Source organism: Idiotropiscis lumnitzeri, chromosome 7, assembly GCF_059441095.1.
Source record: "Idiotropiscis lumnitzeri isolate Australia: NSW breed Sydney's pygmy pipehorse chromosome 7, RoL_Ilum_1.0, whole genome shotgun sequence".
Taxonomy (NCBI): Eukaryota; Metazoa; Chordata; class Actinopteri; order Syngnathiformes; family Syngnathidae; genus Idiotropiscis; species Idiotropiscis lumnitzeri.
This window is the reverse complement of record NC_142397.1, coordinates 16,151,908-16,173,585: the sequence shown is the minus strand read 5'-3', so window position 1 is coordinate 16,173,585 and position 21,678 is coordinate 16,151,908. Positions and strand designations below refer to the sequence as shown.

The window sequence follows — 21,678 nt, the reverse complement described above, 5'->3', positions numbered from 1 at the left end:
ACTCAAACAATATTGTATGTATTTACGGCAGGGGTTTCCAAGTCTGGTCCTCAAAAGTTTCACATCTCCCTTCTTCCAACACATCTGATTCAAATGATCAGCTCATCAGCAAGGTTTGCAAAAGCCTGGTAACTATCCTGATCATTTGAATCAGGTCTGTTGGAAGATTGACACACCCAAACAGGCTGGACAGGAGAACTTGAGAAAAGGACTTGGGCGCCCCTGATCTGCACTTTCTATGACATGGAATGCCAGCTTTGAAACAAATCTCACTGACCTAACTTTCTTCATGTTATCCACATCTCAGCAAAAGGCTCACAGATCAACATGTGCCGTGTTGTCATTTTGAATTCCGATCACAGTCCAGTCTTTTAGTTTCCTTTTTGCGGAAGATTATGACACTACTCGCGACACAGTTGCCATCTTGGCTTCTCCTGTTGTGGCAGGCTGCTTCTTGTCATTCGCCGTTGCTAGAGGCTTTTAATGTCAAGCAGCTGGTTCAATGATGGGGGTTCTTCTGACAGATGGGTAACTCCTGGCAATGTGAAGCTGTGTTGATGTGCAATCTTGTCAGGAGATGTTGGGTCTCTCCCAGTCTGCTTCCTGCTGTTCCTTCACATATAGTGGCTCACCTGGACAAGTGTAGCCTTTCCTGGCACGTAACACTTGAATTTATAATAACAGACTTAAACATCATGGAGTATGAACGTAGTCTGAGTCCATCATCTTGTCAGGTTTTTGCTCCAAACAAAAAACTGCAGAAAGTCAAAATGTCAGGAAGACCATCATCATCAGTCTGTCATTATTTCAGGCATTATTTTAGCGCACTTTCTAAACCACAATTAGTCACCACTATTTGTGGACCGTCAGCACAAAAAAACAGTTTACAAGGACAACGGCACACAATTGTATGCATTTTGAAACTGCTTGGACCACTGGACACAAAATGTATCAAAATTATTGTACTATTCCTGCTCCCGTCTCTTGTTCCCAAACAGGCCCTTGTTTCCTTGCACTATTCTGTCAGTGATGCAAAATCAGCATCAGTCATCAGTCCGCCAATAACAATGACAGTCCGTTAGTGACGGACCGACAGACCTTCCGTCGGTACTGACGGACAGTTGACGACAGGTGAGAATGCAAACCTGCCCAAGATATGTTTTTTTCCTCCATCAGAGCTTGCATTTTAATATCTCACGATATGAAATGAGTGCTCAAGGGCTTCAAGGGGCTTTTAAACAATAAGACATGAACAACTTGTTATGTGTTTCTAGTTCACATGAAGCTGTTTTGTCTGCTCCAACTTCTTGTCAATCTATTGCTCATGAAGACTTCGACATCCCGCAGGTTCAGTGTGTTCCCCTGCCCATGAGGGAGCTGGCAGCTCTCATCAGGTGACGCTGGAGTTGACTCATTTCCTCCAGAAATCAATGGCCACATTTAATCTACTCACCGGAAGGTAATGGTTTTAACAATCCTTGATGGGTGGGGCCACCGTGTTTTGACTTTCATCCCAATCTGACAGGAATGACAAATGAGTTGTGTGCTCAGTCGCCCACCACAGTTCAAAAAACATTTAAAGGGCAAACAGCTAGATGTCTGCAAGTGTTGACACTGAAATTGATGCCAAAATGTCTCTTGGATCAATGAACACCACCGGACACCAAATTATTAAGTTTGGGGTTCAAGATGGGTTTCCTACGGCTTTAGTAAAATGCTTTTTAATTTCTTAATAAATTGTTATGACCAGCTTGTTATTCCATGTTTCTACAGTACATAAATGACATGTATTTGTTCTTAAGAGTCTCAACTAAAACCACATCAATGATTTGTTGATTCTGGTTTCATTAATGCGTTGTCACGTGATTTTTCAGAATTGTGCTTAACATTCAAATTGCCAAGCTATTTTTTCACGTCACATAATTAATGTCAGCGAATTAAGCTCTAGCCATGAAATGTATTTGTGATTGGCGATCTGTGCTTTCAAAATAACATTAACAGAGCATGGAGTAACTTGTGGGAAGGCAAACTAGTCATGTCATTTTAAAACAGAATTTCAGAACCATTAAAATAATTTTATATATACCAGACTATTGTAAAAAAAAATATGCTGGCATTATTGGTAAAGTTCAGTGTTAGTGCCAAACAACAAATTAAATTCAACAGTAATCATATTTCATGAGCTCTAAAGTTTAAAATGGGTAACAACAAAAACTGTGAGTGCAGAATATTTGCTAAAGATGGCAAAATTGGTCGTCATGATGGAAAGAGGACAGCACAAAAATGTTCCCAGGTCACGTTTACACTCCATATAAGGATTACGGTACATCAGAGCTCAAAAGTTGGCTGTAAAAATGAAAGCGAACACTGCAAATGTTAATTATTCAAAGAAGAGAGGACATGATAAGGGTAAGCACAGGATCTGAGCAGAGGAGCAGAAAGGTCTCGTAGCAGATGAGAGAACGGTCCGTGTTTGATGATGTTCAGCTTGTGTTTCATAGGTGCATGCAGCAATTCACTAAAATCCACCTAGTTCAGTCTTGGCTCGCCCAATCGGCCGTATAGACAGATGCTAGGGGTACCAAAACAGTTATACGGCGGAACAAAAATCACTTTGAATATTAATTTCTTGTTTCTATTCAATTTTAAAACGGAAGAGGTAGTCCGCCGACAGATTCAAATGCAATGCAATTTGTAATAACTGTAATATGAAAAAAAAAATCCAATAACTCCTGACAATTTTGGTATTTCCTTTTCACATATGTCAGGTTTTTAATCCCAGTTGGATGTTGTGCGAGTTAATATTATGTTAACCATCTTAATTGCTTTAAACTCTGCATCACACATTATAAATTAGTATAATTATTATTATTACATTTAATAATATTATATATATTTTTTGTAGGTGCATGGGTTGCGCCATAGAGTAATCTTGTCTAGAGTACCACATTGGCTTGGGCCAGCCCTGACCTAATTGGTTGCATGCGTTTTTGCAATATATTTGTAATTACATTCAAGTACTGGTGAAAATATAACTAAAACAGTGCATAAATGCACATTATGTGGGAAGCCAGCATATCTCAGTTCACTTAGGTTTGTCATTCATGAGTTGTTTTTTTCTTTTGAGTTATTCTTACATGATAACAAGTGGTGTTAGGTGAAGAACGCAAACTTAGCGTTGGCATGGATTGAGCCTCCTTGATGTCTCTCATTTATTCACTTATAAGACTCCATTGGTGCCTCAATACTAAGTTGTGCAATGCTTCCATCTGCCAAGCCGGGATGTGCTTCTCTTTGCCGTAAAAATGAAATGGTTTGTCATGTTCCAAGTTGTATTGTTTCAAAGATGCTTTGAGGGTGATGCATCACTTTATATTATGAAAGCAAGATGTTTAAATGTAGAAGACTGAAGATTAATTGCATACATAGACTTGCATTTATAATGAAGGGTATGAACATGGCATGAATCCTCCATGTTTCATGGTTGGTAAGGCATCTGCATCTCCAGGCAGGAGGCTTTTGTCTATTTTGTCCAATTTCCAGCAGTGTATACCATGTCTCATTTTCGGTGGTCAGAAGTGCTGCAGGCTCCTCCTACACAAAAACCTTTTGACCCACATCCTGCTTCAAAGCGGGCCACCTGCACGCTCACCGCAGCATTGTCGTTTCCCGCATGCCCGTCATTTCAGACTTTTCTCTGGAGGTGTTATGTCCCTGCTGAGCCTTTAGTTCTTGCTAGCGTTACCCATATGTGAGTCCATCTGCAACTCACACCACACACCAAAATACAATTTAGGACAAACGTCCAGAGCGTTAGAGAAAGACTGATCATAATATAATAATACAAGTGGTTTACCCCGGGGAAAAGAAATAAAAATAATCAATAAAATACAGATATTGTCAAATTTGGAATACCTATTCAGATGCAGTATGATTAAAGACAGGTGTTTACATTAGTGGTGCGCAGGTGCGCAGTGAGCTGAAATGATTTTCTGTGGCGGTTAATTGGTAATCAAATTAATCAATATTTATTTTGACAACAGTTTACGGATCTTGTTTCATTTTAAATTGCCAGAATTTTAGCCATTCAACAGTAAACTTTCTCAAATAACTGTAATCCTCTATGAGAGCAGACTTCTTAATTTTGTTGAATCAAAATATAACAACTGATTTTCTGAAGTTACACACCAAACCAGTTACTGAATCTTAATGAGTTCATGTTTTTGTATTTTCTGCATTGTCAATTAGAAAATATGATATTTTTAAATATAGGGATGGAAATGAACTTTATTTGATCTGATTCATCAACTAATCAACAGAATAATCAATTTTCAAACAAAATCATTAGCTGCAGCCCTAATTTATTGTGTACCGGGTTATTATGCACCACTGCACATTTGCTTACGGAGGATTGGGGGTGGGGATGGTGCTTGAGGTGCAAAGTGACTGCAAGAGGTGTGCTTCTTTCATTTCGAGCTGCTCCCATTCCAAACACTACAGTACCACAATACTGTTTCATTCTCATCCTGCCCTTGTAGAAATAAAAAAAAACAGCTAGCACTCCCGTGAGGGATTACAAATTACCCAATGACGAGATATTATTTCTCCGAAGTGGGTTGTTTGTGCCATAGATATGAACAAGATTTGGATATTAGACGCCACTTTGAGCCGCGTGCCGACAAAGATGCCAAGTTAGTGCGGGGAAGTGTCTGCACATTACACGTTTATTAACGGCATGAAAACTAAAATATTCCATCATCACTCAACACCTAATTTGATTCATTATCTTCAGATCATCATTTGTGGGGGAAAAAAAGAGCGCCAAGCAGCAACTGCTGTGCTCCATCGAGAATCAGGCCAAAATAGTAAAGCCCACCCCAGGTTTTACAAAGTAGTACTCAGCAAAACCTTGGCTTCTCACACGTGGTTGGGCATTTTATTTATCCTTTATTTAACCAAAAACGTTTTCTCGTACAATACAATGCCAACCTGGAGGCATGTGCCCTGTCAGTGTCTTGCTCAATGACACGTTGATAGCAGCATTCTAATTCTGTTTAGCATTCAGATAGAGTTGCATAAGGATTGGACAGCGCATCAAATAGGCTGGCTGGTAATTAGATCGACATTACCGATATCTGCCTTGTGATACAACTGTCACAGCATATTTACTAAAATGAAAAGTTCTATTGTATAAATTAATAATACAATGTATGAAGGGCTAGCCCGAGCCAATGTGGCACCCTAGGCGACATTTTATATGGCACTCCCCTTCATTGATGATTTACATACACTTTGAAAAGAAGTCAATTTTTAACATTTAATTCATAAGATAACGATACACAATTAAAAATATAAAATGTTGCATAATATATTCTTTCTTTCAAGACTTTCATGCCAAAACAAATCATTTGAGTGACTAGAAATTGTGACAAACCAAACGATGCAACAATTTGATATCTCTTTTTCCCATTTGCCCTCCTCTTTTTCTTGTTCCCAGTGTGCTGGGTAGTTTTGGTCATTTTGGCATGTTCATAATGATCTCTGGGATCACATGAGTAAAGTTGCTCCCCCTTCCACTGAGCAAGCAGTATACCAGTGAGCTAGAGAGAGTAATAGTCATAGGGCATCGCTCAAATTTGATATAATACAATACATCCAATTCATTTTTAATTATATATCACTCCTTATATTAGTCGCTGGCAATGAGGAGCTTTAAATGCATTTGCATTGGAATTAGATGAATTGCTTTGAGGAAAATGTACAGAAAAAAGATGAGAAAATCTAACAAGTAAAAGTAGTACTAGTAAGTAGTTTTTTTTTTTTTAATGTTGTTACACAAACATGGAAGCATTTTATTTTCATATATCATATGATGTGCAACTGTCACCATCATAAATTTAGAAAATTCCAGCGATTAACCCAGGTACTCAAGAGTTAATTCGCCGCAGGTGGCAAATAAAACGTAAGCCGCCGTTCTACCGAGACAGGAACGCTGATTTCAAATTAATTCCGCTTGCTCCTCTTCGGGTCCTCTATTTAATTGTTTCTATTAATTTCAATTTACTCTTCTTTACCTTTGACACATAACCAAGAGTTAACGGTAATAATTTTTTCTTTAATATGATTATATTGAAGGTGAATTTTCACTTGATTGTGGGTATCCTCAAGCGCGGCGTCCTTAGAATGTAATTTTCCAAGTCCATTTTCATGTTACAATTTATGAAAGCCTGCATTACAACTTAACCACAGTTATTATGCCGGAACGTCATTCGCCCCATCCACACTCTCAAAACTGGAGATGTACAGAATCAAAGAACAGCAAAAAACAATAAAATAAAACAAAAATGAAAACCACAATGTTTCACATCATTTCAGTACGCTTCTTCACTGCAACACATTATTGATCCAATTTTTGGTGTCTGGTTCAAACTGCTCTGCTTTACCCACAAGTACTTCTCGACAGAGTCGGTTTGTGTACTTGCGGTTTAGGAATCTCTTGTAAAAACACATTCTGGCTTGCCAAGTCTGAAATCAGCCCTGCTCCTTGGTGGAACCAACTGTTTCTCGAGCCGCCTCTATTCTTTCAAAACTGCCATTTTGGTCAATTCCAATCCATTGGTTCATTTCACCCAGATGAAAAAAAAGACCAATGTTTCCTAAGCATATAAATCAAACATGAATGTAAATCATTCATGACCACAGTTTCTAATTTGCAACAATTATTAGAAAGCTCTTGATAACCCAGAATTGGGAGGGTTTCAATCTCTCTGTCACACTTCATTAGTCTTGTTAATTAAAGCCTAATTTGCAGATTACAGAACAACAGCGCCCTATGATTCCCTTTTTCTTTTTTTTCCATTTCGAAAACAACGATCATAAAAAAGGAATGCTGCAAGTAGCTACAGCAAGTATTAATTATTACAAGCTTGTCATAATATTTGAGTCAGAAAACCTGAATAAAAAGCACCATATCATGTGAAGATGAAGTGTCTAGGTAAAATAATCTTTTTCCTTGCTGTATTGTGTTAGAGACGTATCTTAATGTTGCGCTGCTCCTTTTATGCTTTGTCCTTCATGATGTCATATAGGCCTGATGTCTCAAGAGTATTTAAGTTCGAGTTACTCGGTGGCACATTGGCAGTTCGTCAAGCTTTCTTGGTTTGAGGTTGTCAGCTTTCGTCCATGTCGTCTGAATACAGCCCTGCTCTCTGTTGTTACTTTGTGTTTATTACTTTTCAACTTCGGTGGCATGTTTGATTCTGGTCCAAATTCAGAATACAGAAATGACTGAAAGATAATTAAATAAAAACCTATCAATACATCTAATAATTTTACAGCTCCCATTGCTCTATATCAAATATTAAAATGTAATGTGTTCATTCAATGCATTAGAAAATATTTAAAAAAACAACATGCAAGCAGGTGACTCAATTCCCTCTCATTTAATGTAGTCACCTCGTAAACTATAGCAGTGACTGCTTTTACCATTACAGAAAGCAGTAGAACGAGGTAAGACAATGTTTTTTTCCCTCAGCACTTTTGATGAAACAAGAGCAAACCAATCAGGTGCAGGTGAACAGTGCATGCACCGAAGCATTGCCCCTTCGAAAATGATTGGAAGCTTCATAGAGAGCCACTTGTGGGCAATTGAGAAACCTAGACTACAAGTTGTTCAAGTTTACCTTGGATCTGTTTTTCTTCACTACAGGTTTATGATTCACCCAGATGGGTGTCTATATGTGCTTCCCACCTATGTTTCGCACCTCTTTTTCAGTGCAGACTGTTTTCCGAGGTTATTCACCGAGATGAGATTGCGAGTGCAAGCCTCAAGCAAGGCGACAGTGGCAAGCTTCAAGACACAAGCCTGTCACTAGTCAGCAAAAAATCAAAACAAGTTATAAAGTCAATCTGGCATTTTTGGGCTGCTTTATCCAATCTTAATGGATGCAAAAATGAGTTTTGAAATGAAGTTTTTATCAGTAAAATTACCTATTAAAACCATAAATAATACAATAAATGTGTGTGTGTCATGTATTTTGTTTCAATTAAATTAGCTTCATTTGAAAATCCTAATCTATTCTGTGCATTGTTGTTAACTGAACTCCTATTTTAAAAGCATTACCACTCTGTATGGTTTGAGAGTTAATGCCTGAAAGTCTCCAACCCTGATCTTTGGATCATGTCAAACCCAAAAGGTAAATATAGTGATTTAGCATGACAGGCCATTTAAGATAATGATAAAGACGTGCAAACAGTCAGAACTACAGCTGTTATCAAAACACATTTCTGAACAAAATTTGTATTCAAGCATTTCCAACAAATGTCAATTTTGGCCAACATTATCAGAGTGAGTACTGTTGGGACGGCATAGCTCAGTGGAGGAGTGGTTTTCTCTCAAGCCGATGGGTGCGGGTTCGATCCTCAACCCTTGTGACCATGTGGATATGTCCCTGAGCAATATTCTGAACCCCCTAGTTGCTTCTGATGCTGCAGCATCAGTAAGTAAATGAGGAAACAGTGTTAAAACGCTTGAGTAAGGTAGAAAAGCACTACACAAGTGAAAGCCCATTTACCATTCACCAAAGCTAATGGTTAAATAAAAGCAGCAAAGGATTTACATTTTTTCAATTATGCCAAGGACGCTAGTTGCGAGAATTTCATTAAATCCGCTGTTTTATTAAGCATTCCTCATTTTATTGGAACAAAAAAAAGTAATTGGGGCTGGTATGAATGTAATTGTCCACAACAACGTTTACTGTTGAATATGTATCTTTGATGAAATTCCAAAATGATAAATTATATGAGCTTGTGTTACTAATTAATGGATTATTTAATCAAAAGTACAAAGCACAAAGATAAACGTATTTAGAGTTTTTTGTAACAAAATTTTCAAAATTTCTTCCAGTTTGCATTTATTGAATTTGTTGATATAATGGTACATGAACCATTTTAAAAAAGCTTTTGAAATCGACTCATTTGTACTTCCAACCATTCTTCATACTGCTTGTCCTCATTAGAGTCACGGGTGAGCTGGAGCTTTGGACAAGGGGCTACCAGTTAATCGCAGTATAGTGGAATCACGAGTTACAAACGAACATTTTTTACGAACTTCTCTAGTAACTTCTACACTTTTGAAGAAAAAAAACAAAACAAAACATCTCTCTCGTTACAAATATGTTTCGTTATGCAAACCATCTCGACAAGGATGAGCGGACGGCTCTGTGTTGTGTTTCTCCTGCTATTCAACACATAAAACTTGATGTCTGGTCCGAAACAGCAATATAAAGTTGTTATTCGTGCAGCCCGACATTACACCGACGTCAGACTAAACGAATAAAGCTCGATTTTGGGCCGACAGACGTGTCGCAGACAAACGTAGCCGATTTTGAGTTGTCTTGATGTGATCATAGCCCGTGTAGTGTGACATACTCAACGATTGGTCGTTTTGCATTTGGGACGCTTCACGACCACTACGACGAAAGTCTGGCAAGTTAGAAATTTGTGTTCGTCTTGCCGCGTAATGATGCCCTATGTTGTCCTTCTATTGGTTCTTCCAAATTGAGCAATTGTAAGACAGCGCCTCACTACTTATGACGAGAGACTGAATGTGGCGCCCACATACAATCAAAATAGTGAAAAAAGGATATATTGGAACCTATACGTTCAACTCATGCTACTTTTGCCAACTTGGTCAAGCAGTGTAGTGTGGCGCCTCACCCGGACCAAGACACAGAGCGATATTATCCGGTGATAGTCTGGCAGCGCGGCCGTAGTGAGAAAAAAAAAACAAAAAAAAAAAACATTGATGAAAATCTGATTAGTAAGAAGAAACATTTTTAAAGGTGTGCGTGGGTGTGTGTGTGCGTGCATGGCCGTCAATTTGGTGCTGGTATGAGATTCTGAAAGTGTTGGGGAAGTATTATTTGCATGCCAACACAACAAATGAACACGACAGACAGACAGATAGACAGACAGTTCAATAGGTAATAGCCACATTCATTGATTACTTCCCGGCCAGAGCACCAATACCAAGAGCCATTCCGGGTCCAAAGCCTGGATGAAAAAACTTGGTTGGTTGTGTCAGGATTTGAAATGGCACTCTGGGTAAAAACGGTGCCAAACAAATCATACAAGCGACTTGCTGTGATGACGCCTGATGGTACAAGCCAAACATCACAATAACACTGACTCACCTTTCACCCACTTATTTGTTGTGGACCAATCGTTTTCAATCAGATTTATTATAAAATATCAAAATAAAAAACTGTAGCGCAAATGAAAGAGTTTGGATACTATTTTAGATGTTCCATAGTGTACTCGCTTATAGAGGAAAATGTAAATTTCTGAAGTGTAAAATGAAACAGTTAAGTGGAATGCAGGTGGTGGACTGACAGCTAGTCTATTTACAAATGGCCACCTTTCTACGCTGACAGATGCATGTGTGCGTGTGTATGAGCATCAACGCGCATGTGTGTGGGAGCGATCGAGAGGATTGACACCCAAGGAGCAGAAGAATTTGACAGATGAAAATAAAGCTGTAGACTGACAGCTCATATAAAAACTGTCAGACGTGAGACCAGAGACCCTCAGTCTGCTGACCTCTCAAGCTACTACTTAGGTACCAAACAAACAAATTAACCACAGCTTGCGTTCAACATAGCTGTCAGTCCAAATGCATGTCACGTTGAAGCGGAAGTATAAAAACAAGGAAAAAGGTTAAGCCTCCTGCATTTGAACTTACTGTATTTCTCATTCATTTATTTAAATTCCCTTCTATCCAGTTCAGGGTTGCTGGTAAAATGGAACCTAACCCTGCCAATTTTACTGCAACTACTTTTCATCTGTATTCAACTTCACAATTTCACATGGTTAGGCCAGTGAGCCACTCCGTTTTAGAGGGTTAGCTGCATGTTTGGTTGACTAAAGAGGTGTAAATATTTTTTAATCTCCAGAATCATTTGATCATAATCCACACTACTTTTTTTTGATCAGTTTAAGTTAAATATTCGGGAGCCATTGACAAAGGAAAAACTAAAAGTTGCAATTGGTGGAAAGGATAATCGACCCCTTGCCCCTCCTCAGACTCGTCATCAAAAGGAATGGGTTGCAATCTCTGTCATTGTCTCATATTGCCGGGAAATATATCTAAAATAGAGGCTATTCCCTAACGGTATGAAAGCCAACCACCAAACCAAACTTGCTGCACGAACTATTTAACATTTGATTATCTCATGAATGAAAGCAACGGAAAGTTGTAAAATGCCATTTTATATAATCAGTGAAATTTTCTTCCAGCCTTGGCTTTGCATCATAGAAAAAAACACACAAATATCCAAACCATTCTCCTGGCACAATCCTGCACACAGAACAAAACAAATTCATTGCTAAAGACTCACACTTCTCGGATTGTGTGGAAACCAAAGAGTGGAGTAAAATGCATTCATAAATAGCAGAGTGGCAGTATCAGGCTCTTCTCTTGCTTCAGATGCGCACTGTAGTTCGACACACAAGGCACGTATCTAATGATGCCACGGGTAACCCCCCTCCCCCAAAGCCCCCCTCCAGATTCTGCTTCAGTTGAACTATTGAGCAAGTGTTGCACACAAAGAAAGAAAGAGAGAGAGACTCAGAAACAAAGACTTCCATCTCAATGTGTTTGGAATCCCCCGATGTTCCGCATCATTTTTTCCAAACATCAGCATGTTCACAAAACCATGCGTGAGACTATAAATCAATGTCTGAGTCTTAAAAGAATTTTATTACTTCAGCCCACACCGTTTACAGAAATTATTTAAGACACACTCCCCATGCACATGTTTTAAAGTGTTATACGTGTAAAAATGGAGAGGATTTGAGTTTGTCAGCAGTCAGCAACATTCAGTCACTATGCAGCACACGGATCTAGTGATTTATTTATCCAAATCCAGTATATTCGTAATCAAGTTTTTAACTCATTAATCAGGCACATTTTCTGTAATTAACTGCAATCAATCACATTCTTCTACTTGACTTCAATTATTTTTCATCAAAGCTTGTAACAGATGGAAGAATATTGAGATTCAATGACTCTTCTTGTAGCCTTCTTTGGTCTTTGACTACAATTCTACTGCTAGATAATCCACGCAACTGTTGGGCAAAATGATCAAACCTTATTCAGCTTTACAAAATAAGCAATTGTTATACTCGTCTCATAGAAGCAATTCTGAAAACTCCTTGCTTCCATGTTTTCTTCTGCTCATTTTCACCCCACCCCAGCAGAGTTGATTTTCAAGTGGATGCAACTTGAGCAGAGTATTTGGCACTGTGATAATACACCAAAGGTAGACCGGTGGTCCACATGACTGCCTCACAGTACATAAGTGCAGGATTCGATTCCGGGTTCCGGCCTGCCTGCGTGGAGTTTGCATGTCCCCCCTGTTCCGGGGGGATTTCTATACCCCAGTTTCCTTCTGCAGTTTCCCCGGTGCTGGAGAGTGACCCGCGGGACGGAGGAGCCGTCCAAAATCACAACCAGCTGCCGCAGCATGAGCAAAAGTCCAAGTACACGTCCATTGTGTCTAGTGTTCATTTGGAGGTGACGTATACTGTACCTATGAATAATGCTAATTCTATTTTTAAATAAATAAATAAAGTAGGTAGATCACTTGGACCTGCTTACGTTATAAGTAGGTTGCATGCGGAAAAAGAGTGGGCACCCCTGCTCTAAATTGTCCCCAAGTGTAAACGCGCATTGTTTGGCTTTGTCCAGCATGCCCGTGACCCTTATACGCCAGCGCCAGCCTTCCTGTGTGGAGTTTTTGCGTTTGCAATTTGCAGTTTTTGCAATTTGCATTTAATGTAGAATCGTCCCAGACGCAAATTTTAAAAGTGTCATCACTGAACTTAGCTATGATGATTGCAATTTGTGTTGCCCGTCCAGCTGTCCAGAAATTTGCACTCAGGATTTGTTCCTCATCACTTGACTCTAGTCATGCCAAACACATTTGCTACAAAGCATTAATTGGGCTCAATTTGCCTCATTAACTCACAGAGGGACCTTCTTTTCTCAGAGATTCACTAAAATGAGAATCCATCAGTATGAGCCAGTTGTATTAGCTGCTGGAATGACATTATTAGAATACAGATATGTGGGTGTATTTAATGGTTGAACACGCACAAACTATTAAATACCATTAATCCTGTAATCCCATAAAACAGTCTTGCGTCTTCCGAAATTTTGCAACCGCTTACTCAATAAAACATTTGAATGATCGACAATGAGCTAGAGGAATCATCTTTCAGCACTCTTTGGCAATGAAATACATGTGACTGACCAGGTCAACTGACTGTAAACTCACAGGCCACTCGATTAGGTACAACTGCACAATCAACAAATGTCGTCATGAACATGCAATTGTGTTTTCTCACGCATCATTTTGACAAAAAGAATTGGAGTAACTTGAAATCTTGATGCATTTGTTGCTTTACTTCAATAGACTGGAAATACAGATTTGAAACAAATTATGTATCTTAATATGTATCTCGAATAAAAAAAATAAAAACGCTAGAAACACAACTGGCTCATTTATTAGATGAACCCAGTTTCATACTGTGTCGCTAATAAGCACCATAAAAGCCACTCGACAAAGACTTGAAGGCATTCTAAGCAGACGCATAGTCATTAACATTCATCAGAAGCTAGATGTTCTGTCAGATTGTTCCTCCTTCAGAGTGGCTGAGCTCATTTAAAGTAACGACCTATTTTCCTCCTACATTGCCAACGTGACAAGTGTCATTGCCTAAAAAATTCAATGACTATTTTAAATTCAAATCACAAACGTGCTCACGTCCAAACTGTGAGTTTAGACTCCGGGGATGAACAATCAAGCAGAGACCAGGAAATAATGTGACAAAAATGCAACACAAAAAAAGAGAACCAGAGAGAGAAAATAAATTTAAAAGAAAATTAAGAAATTACTAGTTGGTCTTCTGCCAAAAGTAAACAGCAGTGGGGTGAAAGATTTTTATCAGCCAAGAGACAAATGTTTTGAAAAATATATGAAAGGCCTTTTCTTGAGTGAAATATCAACTACACTGCTCGGTTTATATTTCGGTTATCTAAAATCATTATTGTTAAGCAGTGGCAGCTTGTCAATAGAGGGCGCTAGGGTGCTGCCCTCCCACCCAGATGAGTCACACTGAAAAGGACAAATATTAAATGAAGAAAACAAGACTGAAAGATTATAATAAAAGCACTTCAAAATATATGAATCTGTTTTTAGAATGAGCATAAATAGTATAACTGTTATTGTTGAGTAAAATTGACTCCAGCCAATCTGAGTGGCTCCTGCATGTTCTTGACTTTGAGAAGAACTTTCTTCATTCAATATAGTAGAGTTTCATTGAATTTTCAAACTATGATTACGATATTTTTTATAAAATGATCACATACATTTTGGTGACAATCATACATTTTTCTTTATTTAATATGTGACGTAACTTTGCTACTCAATGAGGCAACCTTACGACGTGACGATCATCCAAAATATTGCGAGTTTTGTTCTAATATTTTTAGAGAAATGTTTTCAGGCTGCATGCTTTGATACTTAATCGTCTTAGACCTTTTTTCAGGAAATCAGACGCCAATTATGTTTGCAATTTTTTTAAAATATTTTATAGTTTTCCCTATATACAATGACTAATCGAATGCTGGAAAATTTATTTTAATCGGTCTATTCCTTTAGTGGGCCTTTTAACAGTCTTGGCGAAATTACTTCAAATTACCTAGAAATTACTTTCGTTGTTTTTAGGCTATATCAATGTTATTTTGCATCTTTTACCTCGTTTTTTTTTACAATAAACTTAGGACATGTCAGAAGCATTTTAACAATCAGAGGCGATCGAGCCATCGCACCTGACTGTGTACGAGAGGCATAACCGGTCATGTGCCATCATCACACGATATGATTGCTGAACATGCTGGACGCAGCAAAAGACCAGCTATCGCTTACGATTTTTTCATCTAAAATAGACTTTTTGAGTGAACTACATGAAGTGATCCGTTCTTTCCTCAGTTCATTTGAGCTCAGCCACGAGTGTGTCAGCCAGAAACGGAAATGCAGCATCTGCTACTCAGACATGAAGCTTTAGCAAGCGACCAATGAACAGTCAGAGTGCAGTGCTACATCTGTATAGCATACACCAAAGAAGAAAAGAAAATGTGAGAAATAGAGAAACTAATGGTAATCACTAATGTAAAATGCATAGTCGGGGAAGAACAAAATAAGTGCTTAGGTGTAAAATACTTTTCACAGGAGTCTGTCTAGAGCTTCGTTAGGGTGGAGAGCCAACAAGTATCAACAGTAAATTACTCTTACAATTAAAAAGTACCTAGACATAAAATGAGCTGACGGCTACTTAAGCAAACACTCAAACACCTGAACATGCTTATGGCTATCAATCATGTTGAGGAGCTCAAAGTTGAAAGTATAAGCATTATTAGACTCATCGCTTTTAATGTTTTTGATGACATCATTTTCTATCTGGTCGGAATCAAATCGAAATTGCAATATCTGTCAGAAAAAAATTCAATGCAATTTTAAGGTTAGACAATGGCACATCCAGGAATCCATTAATATATGCGCACCATCACCATGCATTATGGTATCTGGGCAGTAAAGAGAGACATAAAGTGAGTGATGCATCTAGGTAATGCACTTCATCAAGTTGAGTAAGAAAATGTCACATGACATTTGATGTGTCTCTGAAATGTATGAAACGCAACCATCCGTAGGCAAATTGGAGTAGCGCAAATAGAAAAAAAGAGCATCAAGTACCTTCCCACACATTTATAGTTAACAACAAAAACTAATCCAAATATTAGTAATATATGGGCGACAGCAACAACAAGCTGCGGCATGTTGCTGAGACAAGATCAATAGAGAATATGATTGTAAATTGGGACAATTATGTCTGAAGTGACTTTCTGAACCAAAGTCCAATGCCTCCCGAGCCATGTCTTCTTCATGGATCATCAATCAGATGAGGAAAAAAATAACAAAAGGCATACAGGATGAGTCCCGCTCGAGTCTCGTTTATTGCTGCATTCTATCTGATGTACTCGCTGAGTGATCATGATAAAGTGCCTTTGATCTGCTTGATAGCCGTTTTTTTAAGAATAATTTTGAACCTTTGGGATTCTAAATGTTGAGTATTCAAGATGACTGCGATGATTTTACACCGCTGTATTTCACATTCAACAATATACTGTATATTTGATTAGAAAAAAAAAAAACACAATGATGACAGTGAGTGATCCCTCAAAGCCAATCAGTGATTAGCAGTCAGGAAACTAAAGTCACAAATATAACTTGTGATCCCTCTTATCGCAAAAATCTTGTATCAGACACTACAGCGGAATACATACTTAAAGATAATCTAGTCGATTTTGAACCTTGTGACCAAAGTCAGCAAAGACTCATTATCTGATGCCCCTAAAGATGATCTTGTAAAACTATTCTGTCGTGTGGATCGTATTACCTGTGACTTTCGTTGAGAATTGTTGAAAATATGTGCAAAGACTGACAACTATGTAGTAATCAATTGTGGATATAGAGCAGGGATGGGCAACTAAAATGCTGGGGGTGGTGACACAATTTTTCAGCAGTGCTACTCGGGGATCCACATCGCACCACACACTTCCAAAAATGCCATTTCAAAATATGGACAAAATATGTGCATATGCGCAAAATAAGAGTTACCAGGTTTTCTCAGTGCATGCATAAAAAAATCCACAATGTGAACCCAACAACAAAGGTTTTGAAAAAACAAAATAAACCCAAACTGTATTTTCCCCCAGTGCAAAGGGCTCTCTTGCATAAAAATCACCCTTCGAGGATGGCACAAAACAGCTGACAAAGAAAGCAACATTAAGAACTTACATGGCGCATTTATTTCCACAAAAATATACTCACTCAAAATTGTAATATTATTGAGGAACTGTGTTTCCTCTGCATATCAATCCAAATCCACCAAAAAATGATTAGGTCTCCTCATGTTGCAGATTAAAACCCAGTGTAAGTGCAATTAAGCCGTGTTTGCCATACTGTTGTGAATGGTGATATTAGAATTCATAAAATTACAGTCGCTGAATATTTGCAATATTCTTCCAATATTATGAAATGTTTTGGGTAATTCCCATTTTTCCGGGATTTGTTTTTCTCGCTCTACTCCCATTTTTTCGTGGAAAATATATCATCAATGTTTATCTGTGTTTTTTTAAGAACATTTATGGGATTCAAACTGAAAATGCATTTGATTAATTTTTGTGGATTTTGAAAAATCAATCAAGGTGCTCCTCAGGGTGTGGTTGTTGGCCACCGCAAATTGTCGCTGATATAGAATGTTTAATGCTTTTTCACCATTCATTTATCCTGACTGTTCCTTTTTTTGGAGTGTGTCTAAATTGTCATGAGTCTCCGGTACAGTGGTAAGGCCACTTGAGACTGTAGTTATGTGCACACATTAGAAATACGTTAGACGAAGTAGCATCCATTTACCAGGTCATCATAGCAAAGGTACAAGATCAGGGATCACCAACTCCAGTTTTCGAGGGTCCCTATCCACAACGTTTTAGAAGTCTCCCTCCTCCAACACACCTGATTCAAATGATAATCTCATCAGCAAGCTCTGCAGAAGCCTGACAACGATCCTGATCATTTCAATTGGTTGAGTTTTGACCCCTGTACTAGATTGACAGTTGAGTTTCAGTGCATTCAGCGGACACTCCTACACCATCTGAAACTGGAAAACAAAGTTTGAGTTTTATCAACTTTGAAGCCTTGTTTTTTTTATACTTGACATTTTTTTAATCATTTAAACGTGGCAGGGTTGTAATTATATTCTCCAGGGCATACTTTGCCTAGGACTTGATTATAGTAAATGGAATGTTTGGACTCCAACCCCATGGAGGCAGCTGGTAATCTTACCATGAGGGCTATTCAAATCATATATTAAATGAGTTGATGGAATTTATTGATTATTGTGTTTCTATCACATCCACACCCCTGTTTAAGTCACAGTTTACTTTATTAAGTCTAAAGGGTGACCACTATCCATTAGTATGTGTTGTCTGTGCCCCTGCATTATTCAAGTAATACAGTCCAATGGGTAATCGCTGGCATTTAATTACACAAACAGACCAAGACCTTTAAAACAATCCGGCACTAAGAAGCCCAACGCCATTTCATATCGAGTAATTTAACTTCATTTCAACTATGCATGCAGGCCTATACACTCCTAGTTACAGTAGTGAGGAGTGTTTTCAGCGCATTCGGCGTACACGCCCATAGCATTTCAGAACAGAAACAATGGCTCCCTTTTTCCACTTCTCATTTGAAATACTTGACGATGAATGAATCGTTCAAAGGTTGTTAAGTAGACTCTTTGTAGTGTGTTAAATTTACAAGACATCTATTTTTGCTTTACGGGGTCTTTCAGTTAAACCAATAAAACATGCTTTAACAGTCTTAAGTCATAATTCTGATTCGGATTCTATATAACTACTTATCCTGCGGGGCAAATAAGGGAGCAGAGAGCAGCACCGTTATTGGCAGCAGTTCACAAAATAGAAAATAAATACATACATACAGGCTTAGGAAGTAATGGAATGCTTATATTTATTTGCGTTACCTATTCGGGATACACTTTTTTTTTTAAACTGCATTCCATTACAGTTCCAGAAAAAAAAAAACAATCAGATTACAAGTACATGACAGCCCATTTGAAGGTGGCTTATTTTTGCAAGATTACATTTTTAATGCGGGGACAAAGACTCACTGGCCAAACAAGCTGTCCAAACTTAAATCTGTCTTAGTCTGCCTATCTATCCATCTCCGCAGCACAGGGCACACGTGGTTCGCATGTCACCCTCACTGTTCAAAATTCCCTCACGACAAGAAAATTACAGGCAAACGTCTGACAAACGTCTCGTGAACATTTGCGACTTTGAAAAAACCCTGATGAGAATGCAGCATTTGCTACCTTCACAAACACTCACAAAGGTTCGCTGCCCAGTGGGATAGGGGCTTAAGGAACTCTATCTTGGATTAATGATGCCACTGAAGTGTTGATCACTTGTTGGCTGCTAATGTTACAAAAAAAGAAAATTAAAACTTTTGAGGTTTCATGCTCTAACCAAATATGATTAATTACATTAGTTACATTTTCTTCAGTTATCAGGATTATACAAAAACTCCTAATCATAAAAGTATTTCAAAAATTCTAAAGATGACCAAAAAAAGAAAGGCCAAAAAATGAGTCCCATTAATATTTAATGTGGTTCCTGGTAGTTTGTTTTTGTATTACCAATGCAAGTTCTGCAGTGGGGTAAAAAAAAAAAAAGAAAAAAGAAAAATAGTTTGTTGGATTTACAAAACAAAAGTATGGATATTTGCTACACACTTAACATCATGTTTCACCAACATGAATATTGCCCAATAAATAAAGTCAAAGACATGTTGGCGAAACATGATTTGAATGCAGGCAACTATCTCCCATACTTTTTTATGTAAATCCAACAGACTGCATTTTCACCAGGTGGGTAATAGATAAATACTAATTATTATGTAATACACGCTCATGAGAGATATGGTCAAATTTGTGGTGAATCTCTGATCCAGATTTTTTGTTCCGTTTTGACAGAGGTCCGTGTTTTCTTATTGTATTTTCATACATTTCTAGTACCAACAGCACGCATCGCACGCACGCACTCACACACACGGACTCTAGCTCGGTCTCTATTCTTCAGGAAAGGTCCTTAAACAGCAACATCTGAAGTGAAAGTGAACATGAATCTGCAAGTCTACTTGGATAGTCCATCATAAAAGGGGATACGCGCGCGCCCCCGCGTAAGGGGACCCGTGCACGCGCGCACATACACACACACACAGTACAGGACGCGCGCAACTTTTGATTGCAACCAGTTTGCGCTCATCAAGCACAATGAAGTCAGCGGTTCCAACACCGGGACTTTCTGACAAGTGTTTTTCTTGTTGTTGTTTTTTTTACCGAATTCACTATCCAACGAATCATAAGCAAGACACAACAAACACTCCCGGCGTGTATTCTCCTCTAAGAAGAGTATTCCCCCTATGAAAAGCAGTAATTAAAAAATGCAGCAATTAAAAGCAAAACGTTCTCTTGCCTTGAAATCCAAAGAGGAAAGCGACCCCGGAAATCCATACGGTGTGTATCCACAAGTAAGCCATGATGTAAACTGGTTTGTTCTGAAAGCTCCGCGCACAGCCCGAAGATGTTCCGTCTTCTGAGGGTAATTTCCAGCAGAGAAAAAAGCGCAGCGACCGAAGCCGAGAGCGGCAGAGACGAAAAGCCCAACTGAACAGAGTCTGTCACTTCTTCCTCTGGTGCCTTCACAGACACTGAGATGTTAGCGACCTCTACCGGAGCGCAGTTCTTTGGCTTCCGTGCGTGTGCGCGTGCTTTTGTGCATCATATCATGAGTCTGATAGTATCATCATCATGTCACTTATAAAAGTGAAAGTCTTGGCCAAAGGAATTTTGAAGAACTATTAAACCACACGGACCACTGCACTGCCCTAATAAAATATAATTATGAATAAATCATGACTTTAGTTATTCACCTAAAGGAAGAACTCGTCTATTCACTGCCAACGTTCTAGTTAGGTTGTGTTGGGAATATTTTCAGTTTGTCAATACGTCTGTGTTTTGGTTCTTGGTCAGGAGAGTTACTGGTAATTTTGGATGTACTTCTTCCCCATGAGTGGAGATTCTTCATTCCTTCTACTTTGCCAGTATTAGTTCATTAGTATATTATACTCATTACATTACTATTATTAATATACTACTAATTAACGACTACTACCATTACTACATTCCTATACATATATATTTTTCATATTGTAATAATTTTTTTGTTTATTTTGCTTAGGGCCCCCCATTTGAGGCACATATTTCTAAAAATAAACATGTTATTTATTTATTGATTTTTTTAAATATGTATATATTTTAAAATTTTATCATTGTACAATATCTAATTTTGTGTTATGAAATTCAAATGTTGAGTTGCTTCTCATGAAACAAATTTAGAATATAAAGAAAAAGTGTCGTGATTTTTGTTTAATTGATGGCCAGTCTGCAACAGCCAATCTTACTTTGAATCATATTCAGTAAGCAGGAGTATACGCGACAAATACGTCCATGTTTGCATACTAGATTCCTGCACATTTTTCAAAGTGTGGCATTGTGTATTTGTGTTCCCTGTTCAAATCCAGGAAGTCAGCTCTTGGTTCCACTCATCTTGCCATAATAATTTGGATTCAATGGCTCCATTAAAGATGATGCGGTCAAAAATAAGACCACAGCCGTCGTTTAATGAGAGAATTCATGGCTAAATAAATAAGAATGCCACAAAGCTGGACTCTGGTGGAAAAATAGACAGGATGCAGGTCTGCAATCCTAAAAGACGGCTGCCGTTGTTACCAAATCATAGTGAAAGAGTACAAAAGGGAACACTTGTCAAGTCTTATTCAGGCAAATCATCATAATCCACGTACTCTATTTAAAATGATTGATTCTGCACTTAAGCCTCGACAGACGATTTGACTCGTCCCCCGAAATGTGAAGTGATTTCTGCAGTTTTTCACTGACAAACTGACAAGG

General features: G+C 38.3%; 1 protein-coding gene across 1 annotated transcript in view; it reads right to left on the bottom strand.

The window, feature by feature from the left end:
* The window catches only part of lsamp (limbic system associated membrane protein), a 210,667-nt gene extending 190,287 nt beyond the window's left edge, over positions 1–20,380 (bottom strand). Inside the window, exon 1 of the mRNA XM_088300720.1 lies at positions 20,183–20,380. Coding sequence (XP_088156846.1) covers positions 20,183–20,246 — 64 coding nt within the window. The 5' untranslated portion in view covers positions 20,247–20,380. The remainder of the gene's footprint in view (positions 1–20,182) is intronic.
* Between the last annotated feature and the right edge of the window lie 1,298 nt (positions 20,381–21,678).